This window comes from Papio anubis, chromosome 17 (genome assembly GCF_008728515.1).
Source record: "Papio anubis isolate 15944 chromosome 17, Panubis1.0, whole genome shotgun sequence".
In the NCBI taxonomy this organism is placed as follows: Eukaryota; Metazoa; Chordata; class Mammalia; order Primates; family Cercopithecidae; genus Papio; species Papio anubis.
The window spans coordinates 66810919-66834521 of NC_044992.1; the positions used below are offsets into that span (position 1 = coordinate 66810919).

General features: G+C 52.6%; 2 protein-coding genes across 10 annotated transcripts in view; one reads left to right on the plus strand and one right to left on the minus strand.

The window, feature by feature from the left end:
- The window catches only part of NUP85 (nucleoporin 85), a 25010-nt gene extending 19382 nt beyond the window's left edge, over window positions 1-5628 (plus strand). The window contains exons 9-16 of one of the 4 annotated variants that reach the window (XR_004179504.1): window positions 1455-1538; window positions 1692-1757; window positions 1948-2099; window positions 2936-3053; window positions 3143-3243; window positions 4517-4668; window positions 4985-5070; window positions 5448-5628. Coding sequence is in view for 2 of the 4 variants with exons in the window: in XM_031657753.1 (XP_031513613.1) it covers window positions 1455-1538; window positions 1692-1757; window positions 1948-2099; window positions 2936-3053; window positions 3143-3243; window positions 4517-4668; window positions 4969-5107; window positions 5448-5608 (973 nt within the window). In the remaining 2 variants the exon portion in view is untranslated. Of the gene's footprint in view, window positions 1-1454; window positions 1539-1691; window positions 1758-1947; window positions 2100-2935; window positions 3054-3142; window positions 3244-4516; window positions 4669-4968; window positions 5108-5447 lie in introns of all 4 variants that reach the window. The other 3 variants (XR_004179505.1, XM_031657753.1, XM_031657754.1) reach the window with 3 other exon arrangements.
- The window catches only part of GGA3 (golgi associated, gamma adaptin ear containing, ARF binding protein 3), a 25570-nt gene continuing 3687 nt past the window's right edge, over window positions 1721-23603 (minus strand). For 3 of the 6 annotated variants that reach the window (XM_003913416.5, XM_017950965.3, XM_017950966.3), the window contains exons 2-17: window positions 16730-16814; window positions 16529-16604; window positions 14489-14587; window positions 13613-13736; window positions 13230-13333; window positions 12997-13077; window positions 12508-12645; window positions 11789-11870; window positions 11574-11690; window positions 10989-11234; window positions 10528-10595; window positions 9960-10279; window positions 9554-9750; window positions 9093-9262; window positions 8834-8944; window positions 6773-8572 (exon numbers count right to left, since the gene is read on the minus strand). In XM_003913416.5, the coding sequence (XP_003913465.1) occupies window positions 8462-8572; window positions 8834-8944; window positions 9093-9262; window positions 9554-9750; window positions 9960-10279; window positions 10528-10595; window positions 10989-11234; window positions 11574-11690; window positions 11789-11870; window positions 12508-12645; window positions 12997-13077; window positions 13230-13333; window positions 13613-13736; window positions 14489-14572 (1953 nt within the window). In that variant the 5' untranslated portion in view covers window positions 14573-14587; window positions 16529-16604; window positions 16730-16814 and the 3' untranslated portion in view covers window positions 6773-8461. Of the gene's footprint in view, window positions 1857-6772; window positions 8573-8833; window positions 8945-9092; window positions 9263-9553; window positions 9751-9959; window positions 10280-10527; window positions 10596-10988; window positions 11235-11573; window positions 11691-11788; window positions 11871-12507; window positions 12646-12996; window positions 13078-13229; window positions 13334-13612; window positions 13737-14488; window positions 14588-16528; window positions 16605-16729; window positions 16815-23603 lie in introns of those variants that run through there. The other 3 variants (XM_031657752.1, XM_009191220.4, XR_002517783.2) reach the window with 3 other exon arrangements.

A 23603-nucleotide genomic window follows, 5' to 3' on the forward strand; every position in this document is an offset into this window, starting at 1 on the left:
GTGTGTGTGTGTGTGTGATCTAAGACCTAACTGTATGGTTCAGGCCTGCTGGGCCCTGCGGGGAGACCGTGGTGGCCTTGTGCAGCACTAGGTCTGGTCTCCGTCACTTGAGTTGTATTGTGGGCAGAGGCCCTCAGTGCTTGCTGCCTTCCAGCCTGGGATGCTGCTGGATCCTTTGGGAAGACACTGGGCACCGTCTCAGCCCTTCCTTCCACTGGCGGGTGACTTTCATGCAGGCTAAGGCTTTGGCTCCCTTAGCCTGGGTCCCCTATAGCCTTTTCACTGGCTTCTCTAATGGTTTTGACATAACCATCAGCTATAAATCTGGGTAGCAACAGCTGTTTTGGGAAGCTGAGGTGTCCTTTCCCCTGGGCCAGCCCACTCCCCATTTTTTTCCCCAGCTTTATTGAGGTGTGATTAACAAAGTAGTATGTATTTAAGGTATACAACCTTTTTTGTTTGTTTGTTTGTTTTTAAGACAGTGTCTTGTCCTGTCGCTCAGGCTGGAGTGCAGTGGTGCGATCTCAGCTCACTGCAACCTCTGCCTCCTGGGCTCAAGCCATCTTCTGTCTCAGCCTTCTGAGTAGCTGGGACCACAGGCACTCGCCACCACGCCCAGCTAACTTTTGTATTTTTGGTGGAGATGGGGTTTTGCCACGTTGGCCAGGCTGGTCTCAAACTCCTGAGCTCGAGTGATCCATCCACCTCGGCCTCCCAAAATGTTGGAATTACAGGAGTGAGCCACTGTGCCCAGCCAAGGTGTACAACATGTTTTGATAGACGTGTACATTGTGAAATTAAGCTAGTGAGCACATCCGTCACCTCACATAGTGACCCTTTTGGTGTGCGTGTGGTGAGAACATTCAAAAGCTGCTTTCTAGCTGGGTGTGGCAGCGCATGCCTGTAACCTCAGCTACTGGGGAGGCTGAGGCATGAGAATTGCTTGAACCCGGGAGGTAGAGGTTGCAATGAGTCGAGATCTCACCAGTGCACTCCCACCTGGGTGACAGAGCAAGACTCCGTCTCAACTACTTTCTGAGCAATTTTTTTTTTTTTTTTTTTTTTGAGATATGCTTGTGCTCTCTCACCCAAGTTGGAGTGCAGTGGTGTGATCTCGGCCTACTGCAGCCTCTGCTTCCCAGGCTCAAGCAATCCTCCCACCCCAGCTTCTCGAGTAGCTGGGATTACAGGTGTGTTCCACCACACCTGGCTAATTTTTATATTTTTAGAGATGGGGTTTTGCCATTTTGCCCAGGCTAGTCTTAAATTCTTGGGCTCAGGTGATCTGCCAGCCTTGGTCTCCCAAAGTACTGGGATCATGGGCATGAGCTACCATCACACCCGGCCCCATCTCTCTGAGGGATAGGACATGTGGGGTTCTTGCTCACTCCCGCTCTTGTGGGACACGGCCTCTGCCCTGACTCTCCTCCTTGCTTTGGTATCTGAATCTGCAGCATCGCCCTGAGCAACTGGTGGTTTGTGGCCCACCTGACAGACCTGCTGGACCACTGCAAGCTCCTCCAGTCACACAACCTCTAGTAAGTGGCCTGGACGCACCGATCCTCCTCTTCTTACCACCAAGCCCTCGAGGGTGGGGTGAACTGAATGCCTGGAAGGGAGGTTGGGCTGAGGAAGGGGGCCCTGAACAGGGCAGGCCAGGAGTCTTGGTCTTTTGGTATGTTTTATTCCAGTTTCGGTTCCAACATGAGAGAGTTCCTCCTGCTGGAGTACGCCTCTGGACTGTTCGCTCATCCCAGGTAGGGAGGCTCCCACGGGTGCAGGCTGTGCCGTGTGCTCTTCAGCATGCGGGTGCCACTGGAGCTTGGACTGTTCTCTCCCGGTTGGCTCCCTGAAGGCTACAGAAGGGTCAGTGAAAGGGAGCTGCAGGTGCCAGTCCCCAGAGCCACGAGGCAGCACCTCATGTCTGTCTTCCTCGAACCTTTGCAGCCTGTGGCAGCTGGGGGTGGATTACTTTGATTACTGCCCCAAGCTGGGCCGGGTGTCCCTGGAGCTGCACATTGAGCGGATACCTCTGAACACTGAGCAGAAAGCCCTCAAGGTGCTGCGGATCTGTGAGCAGCGGCAGATGACTGAACAAGGTGAGCTGGCCCTGCTCCCAGCCTTACCATCTGTGGGACATGGGAGTCGCGACCCTGAGGTCACACTTTGTGCCTACCCCAGCCATTCTCCTCCTCACGAGCCACACTGGAGAGAGGTGGGGCTGTGGACGCCAAGAGGTAAACTAAGAGATGGGATAATTATTTGGGAGGGACAGGAAAGCTAGGGATCCTCTGGAACCGAGACAAAATCTACACACCACCTGGAAAGGCGTGAGCCGCCCCTTTTCTCACACACTTGATTCCACGAGGTCAGGGCTGGGGTCGGCGCTATTTCCCTGTCCAGGTGGGTTGCTATCGCTATCTCAGCCAGGCTCAATGGGGAAGCAGTGCTGGAGGTGGCTCCCGAAAAGCAGAGAGAGTGGAATGAGGATGACCAAGTCTGCCCCTTCCTCTCTCCCCTCACTGTTGAGGGATGTAAACATGAGTTACTACCCTGCAGAGAGACAGTTGGCATGTTCACGACCATTTCTGAAAGCATATGGTATTCATGATCCACAGGAAGATAGGATTTGAGGCATCTGGAGAGGTAATAGAAGAGCTGACACGTAGGGAGAAACAAAAATCTTTTGCTACCCTTGAAGCCACACACACTCACAGAGCCAGTCCTGCCGTGACGGGCACTTACACTCTTAGCAGAGCCCAGACACTGTTAATCAGCCTGAGTTTCCAGCTCTGCCAATCCAGCTGCGTTTAGAGCCCACAGAGTGGCTTTGGGGGTGGAGTGAGGCTGTGAGGCCACTCTGGTCCCCACAGGGCTCAGGAATGGAGTGATTTGTGGAGTGAAAGCCGTTCACCTTTTCTTTTCCCTCGCAAAGTTCGCAGCATTTGTAAGATCTTAGCCATGAAAGCCGTCCGCAACAATCGCCTGGGTTCTGCCCTCTCTTGGAGCATCCGTGCTAAGGATGCCGCCTTTGCCACGCTTGTGTCAGACAGGTGGGTACCGCTGGTGTTGGCTTCCCAGGGACTGGGTGGTTGAGGTGGGCCTGAGACTGCTGCTCTGATGTCTGGGCTGGGCCCTGCAGATTCCTCAGGGATTACTGTGAGCGAGGCTGCTTTTCTGATTTGGATCTCATTGACAACCTGGGGCCAGCCATGATGCTCAGTGACCGACTGACATTCCTGGGTGAGTCCCTGGGTTTTGTGCCCTGTGCTTTAGACACAAGTGGGTAGTTGGGGAGGTTGGAGGGATCATATCAGACCTCCCAGCACTTCCTTCATATATTCCCATTGCATCAGTGGCCCCAGAAACATCCTCCGTCATGTCCAGGATCGTGAGTTTGGCTGTCACATCTCCTTAGTGCCTCCATGTTTCTTTTTTTTTTTTTTTTGAGACAGAATCTTACTCGCTCTGTGGCCCAGGCTGCCAGGCTGGAGTGCAGTGGCATGATCTCAGCTCACTGCAACCTCCACCTCCTGACTTTAAGCAATTCTCATGCCTCAGCCTCCCAGGTAGCTGGGATTACAAGCATGCGGCACCACGCCTGGCTAATTTTTGTCTTTTATTTATTTAGTTTTTTGGGACAGTCTCACTCTGTCACCCAGGCTGGAGTGCAGTGGCGTGATCTCAGCTCACTGCAACATCTGCCTCCCAGGTCCAAGCGATTCTCCTGCCTCAGCCTCCCAAGTAGCTGGGACTACAGGCATGCGCCACCATGCCTGGCTAATTTTTTGTATTTTTAGTAGAGATGGGGTTTCATCATGTTGGCCAAGCTTGTCTCGAACTCCTGACCTCAAGTGACCCGTCCGCTTTGGCCTCCCAAAGTGCTGGGATTACAGGCGTGAGCTACTGCGCCCGGCCAGTGCCTCCATGTTTCCTTTTTTTTTTTTTTTAAGATGGAGTCTCACTCTGTCTCCCAGGCTGGAGTGCAGTGGTACGATCCCGGCTCACTGCAACTTCCACCTCCCGGGTTCAAGCAATTCTCCCTCTTCAGCCTCCCAAGTAGCTGAGACTACAGGTGCATGCCACAATACCTGGCTAATTTTTGTATTTTTAGTAGAGATGGGGTTTCACTATGTTGGCCAGGCTGGTCTCAAACTCCGGACCTCAGGTGATCCACCCACCTTGGCCTCCCAAAGTGCTGGGATTACAGGCATAGGCATGAGCCACTGCACCTGGCCTAGTCAATCTGTTTTAATCCATGACTATTGTTACGTATTTTGACTCTGATGTTTCCCCAGATTTGGCTCTTTGGAGTTCTTCCAAGTCTGCTTTGAACGCTCTTGGTCTGCATCTCATTGGGGCCTATGAGTTTGGAGATAGAAAAAATCTCCTGCTCTGTGGAGTGGCTGGTCTGTGGTTTTTCTTCTCTTGGTTAGGGCCAGGGTGACTTTTGTAGGTGTCACTTGGGCAATTTGGGGGAATATGCACGTTACCTAGTGCTCTTGTTTCGCCGTAGGAAAGTATCGCGAGTTCCACCGTATGTACGGGGAGAAGCGTTTTGCTGACGCAGCTTCTCTCCTTCTGTCCTTGATGACGTCTCGGATTGCCCCTCGGTCTTTCTGGATGACTCTGCTGACAGATGCCCTGCCCCTTTTGGAACAAAAACAGGTGAAGGTTGCAGCAGGGTGGTTTTCTTTGCTTGTCCCTGCTGGAGCTTAGTTGTGTAGCTGTTGGCGTGTGTGTGTTTCCTCCCTTGTCGTTCTGCCTGCGCACGTGTGTTCCCCTTAGCACCCTCTCTGGAATTCCAGACTCACACAGGAAACACTGCTTAATTTGAAATGAGGTCTTCCTGTACAAAGCACACTGTTGCGAAAGGCATGAAAGGAAGAACGTCCGAACGTGGGCCCCTGCCCAACCAGTGCAGGCCTGGGCTGGGGGCAGCCAAGCAAGGCAGGCTCTCTTCCCTAGGTGATTTTCTCAGCAGAACAGACTTACGAGTTGATGCGGTGTCTGGAGGACTTGACGTCAAGAAGACCTGTGTGTGGAGAATCTGATATTCAGCAGCTCCAGGTCATTTTCACTTCTGGGCTGATGGTTCCACATGGAGGTGGGAAAAGGCTCCCTCTTATCTCAGACTTCCCCTTCCCTCCAGAAACACTGGCTCCTATGGACACATGTGCCTCTGTTCCCCTTAACCTGTGTCATTCACACACCACCTTCTTTTAGGAGGAAATGAGGGATTCTAGTGTTCTGAGCTCTACATTTTGCTCTTTCCTGTTCATCATTTCCAGTATGGCCCTTTGGTATTGCTTTCTTTTATATTGATAATTTTCTGGAAGCTACTATGAGTGTTAAGTGCCCTCTACTTTTGGATTAGCTAGAACCTTCGGGAGTGTGAAAGGGCTCCTTCCTGCTCTTGTCTCATGCTGGTGCTCTCTGCTTTGCAGGACGAGGACATAGAAACCACCAAGGTGGAAATGCTGAGACTTGCTCTGGCACGAAATCTTGCTCGGGCAATTATAAGAGAAGGCTCACTGGAAGGTTCCTGAGAACTGCTTCATTGTGTTATCTTTGTATGGCAATGTATATAGATTTTTTAAAGGAATAAATGTGTTGCAAATGTAGGTTCTTAGAGTCCACCCAGGGAGTTTATCTGTCCAGTCTGAACCTGAGGTAGTAAGATTAAAAAATGCTTGTTTTATGTTTTTTTTTTTTTGAGACACAGTCTTGCACTGTTGCCTGGGCTCGAGTGCAATGGTGCCATCTCAGCTCACTGCAACCTCCGCCTCCCAGGTTCATGTGATTCTCCTGCCTTAGCCTCCCAAGCAGCTGGAATTATAGGTGCACACCACATCCAGCTAAATTTTTTGTATTTTTAATAGAGACGGGGTTTCACTGTGTTGGCCAGACTGATCTCAAATTCCTGACCTTGTGATCTGCCCGCCTTGGCCTCTCACAGTGCTGGGATTATAGGCGTGAACCACCGCACCCAGCCTTCTCTTATGTTCTATTTGATGTGGAACTGTCTTCCTGTGCCTCCTTAGATAAGAAACCACCCCCCAGGTCTGGCGCAGTGGCTCACGCCTGTAATCCCAGCACTTTGGGAGGATCCCTCAACCCCAGGAGTTTGAGACCAGCCTGGACAACATAGGGAGACCGCATCTCTGTTTAAAAAAAAACAAAAAAGAGGCCGGGTGCGGTGGCTCAAGCCTGTAATCCCAGCACTTTGGGAGGCCAAGACGGGCGGATCAAGAGGTTAGGAGATCGAGACCATCCTGGCTAACATGGTGAAACCCTGTCTCTACTAAAAAATACAAAAAACTAGCCGGGCGACGTGGCGGGCACCTGTAGTCCCAGCTACTCGGGAGGCTGAGGCAGGAGAATGGCATGAACCTGGGTGGCGGAGCTTGCAGTGAGCTGAGATCTGCCCACTGCACTCCAGCCTAGGTGACAGAGTGAGACTCCACCTCAAAAAAAAAAAAAAAAAAGAAAAAAAGAAACCCCCAAAGTTATGGTGCCTACAGTGTCTTGGAAATTTGAAGAGCCCTTGGTGGTATACTTGTGCTTCTGAAATCCTGCCTCACCTCTTCTGCAACACTTAACATTTTGGTTATTTAGTTCCCTTAAAATAGAAGCATACAGGAACCTGCACTTTTAACAAAAACCTTGGGCAGTTCTATCACAGGCTATCCACTCATGTATACCTGGAATTCATAGGTGGTACCTTTTCCTCCATCAGGGTGAATGGCGTCTATATTAGGAAGATTCCAAGTACAGTGAAAATGGTTTTATTTAACATGCAGCAAAACAAGGGCAGCAGAGTTGGTATGTCCAGTACAGCCATTTGCCACGAAGCATTGACCTCAATAGTAATGAGTAACACTCAAATAACTGTGATGTCTAGAGCGTAATAGAAAGTTCCATTTCCACAGAGTATTTCCAGACATTCCCAGGGCTGCAGCAGCCAGTCTCTGGAAAGCTCTTGGGTTTATTCTTTAGTGAAAAATGATTCACTTTTGACCTGTCCTGTTCTAATGAAGCAGTGAAACCTGCTTGCTAAAGACACCGAGGGGCAGGGAAGGAATATGACCTCTTGATCCATAGGAAGGAATAAGGAAGCCTGGCAAGGGGCAGGGAGGAACCAGGGAATGTGGTCTGTGCCACCTTCCTTTCCCCCAGAGATGTCCGATTGCTGAGCTTGTTCATCTGAGCTCTGCAAGCTTCCCCGTGTCTATGGCAGCTGGTGATTGTTTTCTTTTCTTTTCTTTTTTTTTTTTTTTGTGAGGGAGGCTTGGAATCCCTGTCCCAGGATCACATCCAGCAGCCAGAGTGGCCAGGACAAGCTGGCTGGGGCCAAGCACTGTTGAAGCAATAGGGTCTGGTGACTCGGCTCAAGTGTGGCCCCTGATCTCATCACCTCCAGACCCAGCATTTCGCTGACAGTGCCCCTCAGGAGCTGGGGAACAGTCAAGGTTTCTGGACAGCACATTAGGACATACGTCTAGTGTAACATTTGTGATCCTGAGGCCTCCTGTGTCCAGCCACAGGTGCCACACCACATGCCATCTGGTGAGAGGAGAGGGAGGCCAAAGCAGTAGGACGCAGAGTGGAGGGAGATTGTAAGGGGAGGATAGCAGTTTATTTCATGCCAAGCAAGAGGTAGTCAGTAGGATGGCCTGTCCCCACGGCTGGAGGCACGCTTTTCCCAGAAAGCTGAGTACCTGCTTCTGGAGAAGGGGAAACACTGGCTCTCTTCATTTTCCTTCCTATCCCTAGTTGGGCCTGTCATGAGGCCAAATTCCATGTCCTGCCAAGATGTCCATAGGACACAGCCTGCCACTGCCAGGGATAAGCACACAACTCATTACTCCGTGGCCATTCCAGGATGATGCTGTCCACCAGAGGCAGAGCTGGGGACTTTGCAGTATGCCAGTTCCTTATTCTGGGCCACTGAGCTTGGCCCACCTCCCTGGGGATGGCAGCAGGAGTTGGCTGGCGGGGGAAGCATGGAATTGCAAAAGGGCTGCGGCCCCTTGGGCCGTGCATCTGTCAGGTGTGAGGATGTGGCTCTTGTGGGGAGTGAGCTGTGACAGCCTCCCTTTAGAGTCTCCCACCCCCACCCCGGTGGCTTCAGTGAATGCCAGTAGAAAGAAGAAAACACCTACGCCAAGCCTGGGGTCCATGTTCCCGGGACAGCAGTGAAGTCAGGGGCCACTCCCCACCCCTGACAGCATATGGCCACTTCAAGTCACACAGGTAGATAAAAACAGGTCCTTTTAGGGGCCAAAGGAGAGGTTACCACAGCAGCAGTTTGGTTCCCAGCAGAAATGCCCAGGGCCCCTGTTCCACATCAAAGCTACAAGCACTGTCGTCAGGGCATGGAGAATGATGGGACCAGAGCCCTCCCGGTCTCAGGGCAGCCTGCCTGGCTTCAAGGTGGAGATCACAGCATCCTCTGGGGTCATAGGTTCCCCCATTGCTCCACAGGAGGGAACTGGTCCACCTCGCCCACCTCTGTGCTCAGCTGCTCCCCCAGGGCGAAGGTCAGCTTATACCGAAGCCGCACCTTCTCCTGTGACAGAGGGCAGCAAGTGAGATCCAGCCCGGGCGGCCCCTCAGCAGGACGCCCTCTACTCTGCTACCCTCTCTGTGCTACAGGAATGGTCCCTTTTCCCCACAACCCCCAACCATGCTCAGCTGCTTAACCTGAGGCAGCAAAGGGATGTGTCAATCCTACAGTCAAAACACTTCCGGCTGGGAGGTGGTGGTCCTGAGGTCCTAATCTGGGGCAGCTGGGGCCTCAGGCTGGGACCCCGGGTGCTTTGCTGCTCACCTTCAGTGGATTGGCCAGCAACATGACCTGGGTGATGGCTGCCGGTGGCTGGATGGGGCTGAATGGAGAGAGTTCTGTCCCAGAGGGTGGCTGCAACTTCACTTTCATTGACTAAAGAGAGAAGCTCCTTTGAAGACAGCTGGCAGGTGCCCCAGATGGAACCCACAGTGCACATACACACTGCCACCTGCTGGCTGCAAAGGCCTCCACACAATAGGGTCAAGCTAAAGCCGTTTTGGCCCCAGGGAGACACTAGTACCTTGGGCACTGCAGCCTGCAGCACGATGCTCTTGACAGGCAAGGGAGCTGTGTTCAGCATGGACACCACCACCACCAGTACGTCAGGTCGTCCTGGGGGACACTCCTTGGCAAAGTGGAAGAGGATGCGGAAGCCGTTTTTATCATAGGCTGTGACGGGAAGGGCACTGCCTGCAAAAACGTGGCACGTGGGTGTGGGAGGAGCAGCACCAGAGACACCCAACAGAGCCCTGGCGGTGAGGGGACAAAGGCTACTCCGTGGCCGTGATGAATCCAATGCTTCCTTATGGAATCTGGGAGGGGCGCTCAGTGAGGAGCTTAAGGCCAAGAATGCAGGCAAGGAGGACTGCCTGGCTCTAAGGGACCCCCAGCAAACAGTGCCTGGATCCACCCGTCACATGTCCTACAGCTCTGTGGCTGTAGGCCCCACTGCCCTGCCCACCTCAAGCCTCCAACACCTACTAGGCTTGATCGATTCCAGGGGCACATGGATGCTGGCCAGGGAGAGCTCAGGCCCCTTCAGGGGGCTGCCCTGGGACTGGAAACTCAGCGGCTGGAAGAGTGGGCTGCCGGGCGCCGTGGAGAAGGGCAGGAGAGGCCTGGCTGGGGTGGTGGTGGAGATGAGAGGAGAGGTGGCAGGTTTCACCAAGCCTGAGGTCCTGGGAGGTGGGAAGGATGGAAGGCACATCAAGAGAGCCAGCCAGAGCTGGACTGACCCTCACCCAAGGCCCTTGGCCATGCTCTTACCCAGGCCCACCCCTTGCCTTCCAGCCTGACTGATGGGACTACAAGGCACCCCCACCCCTTCAAAGTTAGCTCTGGTTCTGACACATTCAGGCCCAACCCCACATCTCCTCCCACTCATTACACTTTGGCCTCTTCTAGAAGCTGATCGAGGGCATCCAGGTGGTGCAACATGCTGTCGCCCAATGCCAAGCCATGGTGCCCAGGGACTGCAGGCTCAACTTTTGGGGCCAAAGCTGGGGCCACTCCAGTAGAAAACAAGAAGGAGCCCGCACTGGGGGCAGGAACACTGGCTGGGACCACAGGAGCTGGGAAGGGAGGCGGCAGTGGAGCTTGGGAGCTGCTTGAGGAGGGGGCCGAAGGCTGGAGAAGAGGAGCGTCGGAGGCGCCACAGGCAGCGGTCCCCGGCCTGGGGCTGAAGAAGTCCAGGTCGGACTGTTCCCTCTATGAGCAATGGAAAAGGTGGTGAGCCGAGGGCTGGCGGGGAGGGGCTGGCGGGGAGGGCCTGCCGCTGGAGCGGGGCACAGCCCTCCAAGGACCACACGGAAGACAGTCCCGGAAACACTCATTGTTCCCCGCTGCAGCTGGCAGGCTCTGGAGGGAAAGGACAGCTAACTGTAGCCCAGGAGACATGACACTGGAAAGTGGAGGTCCTTGGCACAGTAGTGCTGTCACAGATCCTGTGCCCCTACCTGGAGGTGCCACTGGCTGTTCCCAGCTGACTCTTTGGGAGGGACATTAGGGGCTGGGTCGGCGAGGCCTGACAACAGAGAAGAAAACTGGATGAGAAGAGACTGAGCTGGGCAGCCCTAGCCCCGCCTTGCCTGGTCAGGTGACAAGTGACATCAATGGGTGAAGGCACAGGGAGAAGCTGTTCTGCAGGCAGCCTCCAGAGGGGAATGGAGCCCTCCAGTCCATGATGCAGAAGTGGGGGGTTTGTGGAACGGGGTGCAGGGCAGGAGGCAGAGTCCACCGGGAGGATGGCTGTGGGGCCCTCAGGGTTGCTGAACTTCACTGACTACCTACAACTCAGGGCTCTTTGCTCACCTCAACAGTCACACTGGGGCCCCCGCTCAGGACTCCTCCTAATTCCACACACCCTTCTTCCTCCCGGAGCCCTGTCAGGGGATGGACAGTCCCCTGCGGGTCGTACCCAAGCAGAGCAGCTCCTCGTCCAGCAAGGAGAGGGCGTTGCTTGTGCTGTTGGGCCCCGGGGTGGCCTCGGCCTGGCTAGAGGAGCGGCTACGTGGAGGTCCTGAAGCCTGGGGTGGTGGAGGGAGGATCGGGATGCCCGAGGAGGGTGGAGTGGGTGCTGGGGCCAACACGGAGGACAAACTGTTTGTCGTGTCCAGCTCGGCAAGGTCGATGAGCGTGCCTTGGTTACTGCACTGACTGTTTCCTGGATGGGTCAACAGAGTGGAACAGGAATAATTAGCGGTCTTCTAGTGGCTGTGTGGCAGAAGGCAGCACCCTAGGCACAGTGGTTACTGCTCCAGCCTCTGGCCTAATCCAATGGCATCTCTGCCAGGGGATGCTGTAAAGCAAGTCTGAGAAAGCAGGCGGGGAAATTCCCACCCACATCTCCAGGCCTCCGGGAAGCTGAAGGACTGCTTGGAATGGCAGAGAACCCCCTCGGGCCTCGTGCAACACCACGCTGGCCAGCCTACACCCGCAGCTTCATGGTCGTGACCTGAGGCTGGTCTGGAGGAGTCTAGAGTTGGGGACCAGAGCATCTCACCTTCTGAGTCAGGCAGGGTTAAGGTGGCCACCTCGCCATTGATGACCTGCCCTTCAATAATTGTTTTGTAAGAGTTGATGACCCGGGAGAGGTTGTCACTGGCCTGCAGGATGTCCCCTGGAGCAGGAAAGAGAGACTTCTCACTCCTGTTGTGACAGTTCCCACCCACGTATCTAAACGCCTGGCTCATCCCTGACAGTTGCTCTTTCACTCACCCAAACTGTTATCATTGTCCTCAGTCTCACTGGCGAGTTTAAATAAAGTCCGCCTCTTGTTCTCACACCGATCAAACAGCTCCTGAAAGAGACTCAAGACATAAAAATCAAACCACACAGGCCCTTAGAGATCATCTGATTCATTCAGGGTTCACACCCAGAAAACGATGGGGATCTGCCAGTTGCCATGGTCAGTTACCAGCAGAGCTGGGACCACAGCGCACGTCTTCTTGCCACCAGCCACCACCACACCACGTCACCCAGGGTGTTGGTTTAGGTAGCAGTCACCAGGATGGATGAGGGGAAGTCAGTCCCCTCCTGCCTTCCACGCTGGCATGCTCCTCAGAACTCAAAATATCCACCCAACCATGGCCTGCACCATATGGGCATCAGGGTCACAAGGAAGCCTCTCTGTCTCAACGTCCCCAAAGCAGTAAGGAAAGGCAGAGAGCAGGGGTGAGCACCGAGGGCGTGGTCTCTGGAGTCAGACTCAGGTTTCCATTCAGCCCTTACACCCTGGGCAAATCAGCTGATCCCAGGCAGCAAATGGGGACGCCACTCTCTACTGACATGGCTGCTGTGCAGATGAGTAAGGTCATGAATACGCTGCCAAGTGCACAGCCTGTGTCTCTGACAAGGCAGGTGCTCAGCAAATGCTGGCTGAGCTCCTGGAGGGCAGCGTAGCCCCGGGAGGCAGCCTTTGCCGTCAACGGTCCCACCTTCATCAGCTCTCTGTCCCCGTCCGAAGAGTCCTCCTGGCTGTAATGAAGCAGCATTTCATTGAGCAGTCTCACGTTGTTGTTAACTTCCTCTAACGTGTGCAGACGCTTGGTCACCTTCTGGATCCGTGCCTCATCCTGCCCCAATTAAGAAGATCAGGAGAAAGAGAGCTTCACTTGACTGTCTTTCCACTTCTGCCAGGTCAGACCTTACCCCACGACACAAGCGCAGAGGCACGGAAGCTCCTTCCAGTGCTGGGTGCCTGGGGCCCAGTCTACACTTCTGCTTTCACATCCCTGCTCCCGTCCCACTCCTCTCTTCCGTGCTCCCGTGGAAGCTATTGTGCTCCTCCTCCCACTCTCAGCCTCCGGGGCACAGGTAGGGCAGCTGGCAGCAGGGGAGAACAAAACAGGCCGTGTCCAGGGGCAAAGAGGCTTCTGCTGTGTGGTCATGGGTTCCTCCACCCCGTGCCTGAAGGACCCACTCACTTCCTTCACCATGGACTTGATGAGCTTGTTGGCCTCTTGCAGGTCATCTGGGTTCTTGCTTTTCAGCAGCTTGGCTAAAAGCTGAGAGAGGAGGAAATCAGAGGTGAAGGGAAGAGGTAGCATCCCTACCCCGGGGAGACCCCAGAGAGCTCCCCGCAGCACAGTGCAAACCACATTCCCCTGGTGCTACCCCCTCTCATCTGAGAAAATCCCAGGCCCAGGGTGCTCTTTACCTTAGACTTCTCCTCATCATCAAAAACAGGGTTTTTGGGACGAGGTGGTGGAGAGGGGATCAGCGTCCTGTCCACAGGAATTGGTGGATCAGACTGCACTATGCCTGAAAGGGGAGATGGCAGCGTGTGCACTCAGGCTGTGGTCACCTTGTCACCCCTCCTCATACACCAAGGGCCACGTCCCTGTGATCAAGACCTGCAAAGGGTAGTGGGGTGGAGGGCAGGCTGCTACACCTTATCCCATCCAACCCGACTCAGCCTTGCCTGGGGACAAATGCTGTTCGCTTCAGGAGGGACTCTGGGGATCCCAAACCTTCCCTTCTCTCCTTGCCTGGGCCAGCCTTCGAGGGCTGCCTGGAGGCTGTGGGCAGGCAGACACGTACCCTGTCTCTTCAGCATGTGGTAGGCGTCTTTGATCTTTGCTTCTTCTGGCAGGGCCATGGTCCAGCTGTATAGCAGCTCAATAACCTTGGTCTTCACTTTCTCAGACACCCTGTCCCCCAGGTACTACACGGCAAGAGAACATGAGAGGACCTAGTAACTGCAGTGTTGAGGCAGAGAAAGTGTAAGGTTCTCTTCACAGCAATGGCATGGCTGCTCAGCAGCTACGGTCCTACTCAAAACCCACAGGTGTCCAAGTGTGTGTGAGACAGTGTGGGGAGGGGAAGGACCTCCCTGTGGTGTGGTTGTGTCCACCTGGATACAGTCTGTGGATAGGCAGGGGGCCAGGAGGTCATCACTGCATTTTCACACACAAGTTGCCAGAAACAAACTGCATTTTATCTTGAGGGTGTTTATGAGAATGTCTTTAGCCTGAAAAAGTATTCCCTCTGCTTTAAGTGGGGGCCCAGAGCTGTGCCACACCAGCGTGCAACAGAACATGGCCAGCTGCGCATTGGAGCAATGACGGAGGCCAGCTCCCCTTATCCACGTGAGACAGGCCAAGAAAACCCACAAAACCCACAACTGCCGTGTGCCAGGAGCCTAGAGTCCCATACTACATGCTTCACCTTGGACAAACACACAGCCACTGCCACATCACCTGTCAGATTTGGGTTGTGGGTGCTTCAGAAAAAGCTGCTAGTCCCTGTGGCCTGTTTGGTCATCCCGTTACCTCCAGGGCCTAGCTCTCTAAGGACAAGACACGAATAATCTCAGTTCCCTGGAGATGCTGGATGGGCAGTGAAAGCCAGTATGATGGGAGATGGAAATGAACACAAAAGAAGCCCCTAAGAGCGAGGAATCCGCCGCTGACTGACCTTTGGAGAGACGACTTTGATTAACTCATTCAAAAAGCGGAACTTCCCCACTTCGTTATGAAATCTCCTCCCACAGTTCTTCATGCACGCCTCCAGCACCTGTAGCCGCACAGAGAGGTGCTGAGTGAGGGTGCGCTCGGGGCTGGGACCTGGCACTGGCAAGACCCCGGCACCCAGAGAGTGCTGAATAAACACGCCCACAGGAAGGAGCTCATCACAAAAAGCGGTGTGCACTGCCTGGGGACAGTGCAATTAAGCAATGGGATCGCCCACAGACCACGTCCCTCCAACTGCAAACCTCTGCTGGGAAAGCTGGGCAGGGACTAAAGCAAGAAACCCCGAGAACCCGACCCCAAGAAGGCCTGGATGCCAGTCCTGGAAGGTGCCTTCCTTAAAGATTCTGGCCTTGTGTTTTACAATGAGGGAGGTGAGGTCCAGGGACAAAGTTTCTCTGACTCGGTGTCCCGGGTGCTTTCCACAAGCTCACCAACAGTTGTGCAGGGGGTGGGAGGGATGTTTAAATCTTGTTATCTTTGAGAAAGATGACAGGGTATTTTACCTCCCTCCACTGATCTCCCTAACTTACGCTTCGGCTTTCCTGTGCTGCCTGTGGTCCCTGGCACTGCGGTTTCTAAGGCGGGGTGGGGTGCACTGTCCATGCTCCCTTTCTTGGCTTCTGCATTTTAAAGCAGGGTTTCTCAGATGAGGCCTGGCTGATACTTTGGGCTGCTCATTCTTTGTCATGGGGGGCCACTCTGCACTTTATAGTGTGTTGAGCAGCATCCTTGGCCTCTGCCTACTTGATGCCAGGAGGACCCCTACCCCGACGTGTGACAACTAAAAATGTTTCCAGACATTGCTAAATGTTCCCTGGAGGACCCTGTTGAGATTCACTGGTTTGTGTTTTTTTTTTTTTTTTGAGACAGAGTCTCGCTATGTTAGGCTAGAGTGCAGTGGTGTGATCACCACTGCACTTTAGCCTCAACTTCCCAGGCCCAAGCCATCCTCCAACCTCAGCCTCCCGAGAAGCTGGGACCACAGGTGTGTGCCACCATGCTTGGCTAATTTTTTTATTTTTTGTAGAGACAGGGTCTCACTATGTTGCCTAGGCTGGTCTTGAATTCCCGTAAGCAATCCTCCCAGCCTAGGCCCCAAAAAGTGCTGGGACTATAGGTACGAGCCACCATGCCCCGCTGAGAATCACTGTTTTAAGAAATTCGTTCTACAGCAAACACGACTGAGGGGAGCATGTGAGCTAGATAATATTTCTTTTCTCTTTCCAGGACCCGAACGCAGTAGGGCTAAAGCCCCGGATTCCTCAGATCTCGGCTGCTCTTTGGTTTAGGAGCATGTGGAGGCACTGAGGGCCAGGCACCATTCCACGCCTTAAATTCCCTCAGTCTGAATAGACACCAAGATCTGCCCCAGGGGACTCAGCCATCAGTGCGACACCTTCGCTAGTGACCGGCATTATGTTTAACTACAGAATGAATGGACTCACCTCTCTTTTCTTCCCCCGGCCAACTCTGAACTATCAACACAGCCCTGTCAGCATCTCTTCACAAAGGCTTCTCCTGCCCCACATGAGGCTCAGGGCCTTGACTCTGTGCTGATTTCCTTAGCCCCTCTGCCTCACACACTAACCATGTGGCTGTGCTGGCAGGGATGGCACTGCAGTCACCTAACTGCAGTTAAGGAGATCAGCGGAAGGAGGAGAAATACGCTGTCATCTTTCTCAAAGATAACAGGATGTAAACATCCCTCCCACCCCCTGCACAACTGTTGGTGAGCTTGTGGAAAGCACCCGGGACACCGAGTCAGAGAAACTTTGTCCCTGGGCCTGGCAAAACGCACACACATTTGTGGAACGGCTGGCTGAACAGATTCTAGATCTATCTAGTCTGTATCAAGGACGTTCTGTTGGCTTTTGGGATGAGCCCTTAGAACCACTATGGGGGCATGAGGAATGGCGGGGGCATGAGGAATGGCGGGGGCAGGTGAAGGGCTGCAGCTTCCATCTCCGGAGAGTGAAGGACCTACTGTCAGGGCCTGGAGTGCCTCCCATTCCTGCGGGGACTGGATCTTGTGGGCCAGCAGTCGGACGGCGATCTGTGGCCTGGGGGACAAGCAGAACACACTTCAGTGCACTAAGCCTGGGGCTACCTGGCTGGCCCTCCTTGGCCATGGTTGTTCCCCTTCCCAGTCCGCTCCCTCAGCTGCCCCCACAGTGCTGAGACTCACCCTTCGAGCTCCTTGTTGATCTGATCGCAGAAGCCAATTATGTATTCCCAGTCCTCCTGGCGGTTGGAAGGATTGGTGGCTTTATCTTGGGACAGAACAAAGAAGAAGACAAGTGTTAGGAAGAGCAAGGAGGATGCAATGGAAGGTTTTCTTCGCAAGTTTTAGGCACTAAGAGTTTGCTTTCAACTTTACTCTATAATACAGAAGCCTCAACAGTTGAGTCAGTAGCAAGGAGAAAGGAAAAAAAAAAAGGGTCAGTCGGAGAGCAAATACAAATACTGCTTTCTGATCAGTATTTTGAAAGCCACAAATAAAAGAGAAAACAAATTCTGTCTCGTGAAGCTTAGAGTGGATCAAGGTCAAAAGGACAAACACAAATAATTAAAATATTCCCAAATAAATGCCTGCATAAAACATGTAAATATAATAATAAAGGGAATATAAATATAATAATCAAGGGAACTCCAGCTGTATACAAATGAGCTCAGTGTTAAGCAAGTGGAGATGGTCAGGAAGGGTTTGTGGGGAAACTGAAATCAAATTGAACTAGATAAAAAATATACATATTTATAACCATTGAATTTTTTTTTTGACAGAGTCTCACTCTTGTCGCCCAGGCTGGAGTACAGTGGCGCAATCTCAGCTCACTGCAACCTCTGCCTCCCGGGTTCAAGTGATTCTCCTGCCTTAGCCTCCCAAGTAGCTGGGACTACAGGTGCGTGCCACCATGCCCGACTAATTTTGTGTTTTTAGTAGAGACGGGGTTTCTCCATGTTGGTCAGGCTGGTCTCGATCTCCCGACCTCAGGTGATCTGCCCGCCTTGGCCTCCCAAAGTGCTGGGATTACAGGCATGAGCCACCGCGCCAGGCGAATATTTTCCACATACCTGTCAAAAGGTTTTTCCAGACCTAGCCTTCCATAACGCTTTAAGTACTTTTGAAATTGCACATAATGCTCATCACTGTCAAGTCAACAACATTTACTTAACCCCTACTAAGCCCCGGTCACTGTGCAATCTCCCTGGGATTGCAGCTTGAGTATCTAGCACCCCCAGGCTCTAATGGCCTTCCATGGTCAAGCACAAACATAAGTACTAGAGTTCTCAGAGGGCCACTGGGATTTAAAATCTAGGCACTAAATGCAAAGTTCCGATATTTGGTATGGGCTGTCCTCCCTGTTACCTTCCCAAACCTGTGATTACACTGAAGAGCCCTGCTGACGGTGGCTACATGGGTTCCCATCTCTGATTCAGATCCAGAGGCTCCCTATTCAGAAAGCACTCCCCAGCTGTTTGCTAAATTTAGGGCTTTGGGTTCCGAAGACAAATGGAAGGCTGAAGACACACACCCTTTGAAACACTCCTGCTCCCAGCTGGGTGCAGTGTCTCACGCCTGTAGTCCCAGCACTTTGGGAGGCCGAGGCGAGCAGATCATGAGGTCAGGAGATCAAGACCATCCTGGCGAATACGGTGAAACCCCGTCTCTACTAAAAATACAAAAAAATTAGCCGGGTGTGGTGGCGGGCGCCTGCAGTCCCAGCTACTAGGGAGGCTGAGGCAGGAGAATGGCGTGAACCTGGGGGGCGGAGTCTGCTGTGAGCCGAGATCACGCCATTGCACTCCAGCCTGGGTGATAGAGGGAGACTCTGTCTCAAAAAACAAACAAACAAACAAACAAAAAAACCCAAAACACTCCTGCTCCCTCCCCAGATCTCCATGAAGGCCCAAGGCAGGGCGTCAGAGCCCCTCCCGACAAGCCCCTCTTTGTCAGAAGTTTCTAAATTCTCATTTCTCATAATTGTGTTTTGTTAACTTTAAAAATCACCAGCTGGCCGGGCGCGGTGGCTCACGCCTGTAATCCCAGCACTTTGGGAGGCCGAGGCGGGCGGATCACAAGGTCAGGAGATCGAGACCACAGTGAAACCCCGTCTCTACTAAAAATACAAAAAATTAGCCGGGCGCGGTGGTGGGCGCCTGTAGTCCCAGCTACTCAGGAGGCTGAGGCAGGAGAATGGCGTGAACCCGGGAGGCGGAGCTTGCAGTGAGCCGAGATCGCGCCACTGCACTCCAGCCTGGGCCACAGCGCGAGACTCCGTCTCAAAAAAAAAAAAAAAAAAATCACCAGCTGGGCTGGGTGCAGTGGCTCACGCCTGTAATCCCAACATTTTGGGAGAACGAGGCAGGCAGATCACCTGAGGTCAGGAGTTCAAGACCAGCCTGACCAACATGGAGAAACCCTGTCACTACTAAAAATACAAAATTAACTGGGCGTGGTGGCACATGCCTGTAGTCCCAGCTACTCAGGAGGCAGAGGCAGGAGAATCACTTGAACCCAGGAGGCGGAGGTTGCCTTGAGCAGAGACTGCGCCACTGCACTCCAGCCTGGGCAACAAGAGTGAAAATTCCATCTAAAAAAAAAAAAAATCACCAGCTGGATGAGCAAATCCTTACAGAGACTCCAGCTCCTTCACTGGGAACAGGGCTGCAGGGATCTGAGTAGAGACAGCTGCCAGGCAGAGGGAAGGCCCATGGCAGCCAGTGTAGCACCCTGCTTCCCAGGTCCGGGCTCAGCCTCCCCGGTAGTGTTTCTGTTCTGGCTGCAATGGCTGCGAGGGGAAGATTCTGATGGTTTAGATTCATATTTATTTATTTATTTTTTGAGATTGAGTCTCACTGTATCACCCAGGCTGGAGTGCAGTGGCGCGATCTGGGCTCACTGCCACCTCTGCGTCCTGGGTTCGAGCTATTCTCCTGCCTCAGCCTCCTGAGTAGCTGGGATTATAGGCATGCGCCACTACGCCTGGCTACTTTTTGTATTTTTAGTAGAGATGGGTTTTCGCCATGTTGGCCAGGCTGGTCTAGACCTCCTGACCTCAGGTAAGGAGGTCAAGACCAGCCCCAGCCTCCCAAAGTGCTGGGATTACAGGCGTGAGCCACCGCACCCTGCCTAGGTTTCTATTTAGAAGAAAGGAAGGTGTCTGTCTTCAATCTTGAAAGAGAATCAGTAGGTCCTTCAAAATCTCGAGCTTGAAAGGAGGGGAGATGAATGTAATCAAGGGTGGCCATCTGGAAAGAAATGTCTGGCAATCCTGCATTACTGTACGGTAGCCTACCAGCTCTCACATTCCAAATGCTGAGTCTCTCCCACCAATTGTCTGAAACCTTCTCAGGTGTTAGCATTAGTGTAGCTCTGTTACTAATTCCTATCGGGTGCTTAAAGTTCTCCGTAACACCAAAAGGCTGCAGGGTACAAAAATTAAATGGTCTGAGGAGCCGTCCCCATCCCCCAGTGCTATTATTTTGGGAACCGTCATACACCTTGTGATAGAAGAAAAATTGGCCCACTCCCACTTTTTGCACGGGGAAAAGCATCTTCCAAGTACAGAGTAAAATGTGGATCTCCCCACCCCCGAAGCAATGGGTATTCACCACAAAATATCTTCTTCCCAAGCCTATTAGTGTTCCAACAGCATTTCTACTTCCAAGAACACTCCTGCCCACTTTTCACTCGTATTAATTTCTCTAGAATCTCACTTTCTTCCACCTTGATAGACCTTTTTGTTTTTTTTTTTTTTTTTTTTTTGAGACGGAGTCTTGCTCTGTCGCCCAGGCTGGAGTGCAGTGGCCGGATCTCAGCTCACTGCAAGCTCCGCCTCCCGGGTTCACGCCATTCTCCGGCCTCGGCCTCCCGAGTAGCTGGGACCACAGGCGCCGCCACCTCGCCCGGCTAATTTTTTGTATTTTTAGTAGAGACGGGGTTTCACCGTGTTAGCCAGGATGGTCTCGATCTCCTGACCTCGTGATCCGTCCGTCTCGGCCTCCCAAAGTGCTGGGATTACAGGCGTGAGCCACCGCGCCCGGCCTTGATAGACCTTTTTACGGCAAATCCACAGGGAGCTCTTTGCCTACTCAGGGGCACAAAAAGCCCTGGTTTCTGCAACGGTCAGTTCCATATCTATCTCCTCCAGCTCTCTGGGCAGCTCAGAAAGCAGAGCTCACCCGCCCACAGGAATGGGAAGGAACCTCTGGGGATAATTCTGGGTGACTTGATCTCTCCATCTGCCTACTGCCTCCCCAGCAGATGCACACAGCCTTCCACCCACTCAACATTTCCTTCACTTGGCACAGAGGTGACACCCGAGCTTCCCCTACAGACCTTGCCTTCCCGAACCGCCCCTCTGGGCTCCGCTCTGACTCATGATTTCTGTCTATTTTCGGGCCTCTGTTGAAAGCCTCATCTGTTTCTGTGTCTCTGGATTTCCTGCTTTCATTTTTTCAGCTTCACTCCATTGCTAGCCTAGACTCTCGTGGGATTTAAAACGTCATGTGGCGATGGAAACAGCAGCATTGGGTACCCCATTCCAGCATGGCTCAGACATTCCAGAGAAAACAATATCTACATAGCAGGCTGGATGTGGTGGCTCATGCCTGTAATCCCTGCACTTTGGGAGACCAAGGCAGGTAGATCATTTGAGGTCAGGAGTTCGAGACCAGCCTATACAACATGGTGAAATCCTGTCTCTATTAAAAATACTAAAATTAGCCGGGCACGGTAGCACACACCTGTAATCTCAGCTACTTGAAGGCTGAGGCTGGAGAATTGCTTGAACCCAGGAAGCAGAGGTTGCAGTGAGCCATGATTGTGCCACTGCACTCCAGCCTGGGCAACAGAGTAAGACTCCATCTCCAAAAAAAAAAAATAATAAAAATATACATATATACATATACATATATATATATATATATATATATATATATATGGGCTGGGCATGGTGGCTCATGCCTGTAATCCCACCATTTTGGGAGGCCGAGGCAGGTGGATCACCTGAGTGAGGTTAGGAGTTCGAGACCAGTCTGACCAATATGGTGAAACGCCATCTCTACTAAAAAGACAAAATTAGCTGGGCATGGTTCCGCGCACCTGTGATCCCAGCTACTTCGGAGGCTAAGGCAGGAGAACCGCTTGAACCCAGGAGGTGGAGGTGGCAGTGAGCTGAGATCAGGCCATTGCACTCCAGCCTGGGCCATAGAGTGAGGCTCCATCTCCAAAAAGAAACATCTATGTAACAAATGACTTATAAACAAGCAGACTCAAGAACATGGGCTGGAAAGGGAGTAAAGGTCAATCTTCAATGGTAGGGTCCTGAATGGAAACACAAACTTAGTCAATCACCAAGTCTTTGTTAAGCACCCACAGACAACGAAGTAAACAGCATGTCAGCATGCCAGACCCCGGAGGGACTGCAGAAACAGTTTGAGACACAGATTTTACCCTCGAGGAGGCTGTGCTCTCCGGGTTCAATACATGAAAAAAAAAAAATCAGTTCAAAACACAAGACAGTAGATAATTGGGCTAATTTGGTACAGAAATGAGTCTAAAAACAAATGTATGGCCCGGGCTCACACCTGCAATCCTAGCATTTTGAGAGGCTGAGGTGAGTGGATCACGAGGTCAGGAGTTCAAGACCAGCCTGGCTAAGACGGTGAAACCCTGTCTCTACTAAGACTACAAAAATTAGCCAGGCGAAGAGGCAGGCACCTGTAATCCAGCTACTTGGGAGGCTGAGGCAGGAGAATCACTTTAACCCAGGTGGCAGAGGTTGCAATGAGCTGAGATTGTGCCACTGCACTCCAGCCCGGGTGACTAGAGTGAGACTCCGTCTCAAAAAAAAAAAAAAAAAAGCATCACTTCTCTTTCCTGACTTCCCTATTTCTTTTTCTTTTTTCTTTTTTTTTGAGACAGGGTCTCACTCTGTCACTCAGGCAAGAGTGCAGTGGTGTGATCATGGCTCACTGTAGCCTCAACTTCCCAGGCTCAGATGATTCTCCTATCTCAGCCTAGCTGGGACCACAGGTACTCACATCATGCCCAGCTAATTTTGTGTACTTTCGGTAGAGACAGAATTTTGCCATGTTGCTCAGGCTGGTCTTGAACTCCTAGGCTCAGGCAATCCGCCTGCCTCGAACTCCCAAGGTGCTGGGATTACAGGTATGAGTCCCAGTGCCTGGCCTCTTTCGTGTTTTTTTTTGTTGTTTGAGACGGGGTCTCATTCTGTCACCCAGGTTGGAGTGCAGTGGCTCCATCACGGCTCACTGCAGTCTCTGCCTCCCAGGCTCAAGTGATCATCCCACCTCAACCTCCCAAGTAGCTGGGAACACCCACAGGAGTGTGCTCATTCTTTTTTTAGAGATAGGGGTCTCACTCTATTGCCCCAGGCTGCAGTAGGCAATCATGGCTCACTGCAGCCTCCAACTCCTGGGCTCAAGCAATCCTCCCACCTCAGCCTCCTGAGTAGCTGGGACCACAGGAATGAGCCACTGTATGTGGCCTATTAAGTCACTATTCCTATAAATAGTACCACCTTCCAAAAGTCCCCTAGGCCCCCACCTCTTTTTTGACTCCTTCTTCCCTCTCTCCTCATCCATTCCTCTCAGTCCTGTGGTCCTTTCCTTCTCAATGTCTTTTTAAATCCCTTCCTTCCTTATCCCTATCTTCCACTCCTTCTCACCTGCTTCTAGAACTTCCATTCTAATCCATCCTAATCCTATGTAAAGTCCTTATATGAAATCAACCCTCTTAAGACACCAGGCCAGGCACGGTGGCTCACGCCTGTAATCCCCCAGCACTTTGGGAGGCCGAGACGGGCGAATCACGAGGTCAGGAGATCGAGACCAGCCTGGCTAACACGGTGAAACCCTGTCTCTACTAAAAATACAAAAAAATTAGCCGGGCGTGGTGGCGGGCGCCTGTAGTCCCAGCTACTCAGGAGGCTGAGGCAGGAGAATGGCATGAACCCGAGGCGGAGCTTGCAGCGAGCCGAGATTGCGCCACTGAACTCCAGCCTGGGCGACAGAGCAAGACTCCGTCTCAAAAA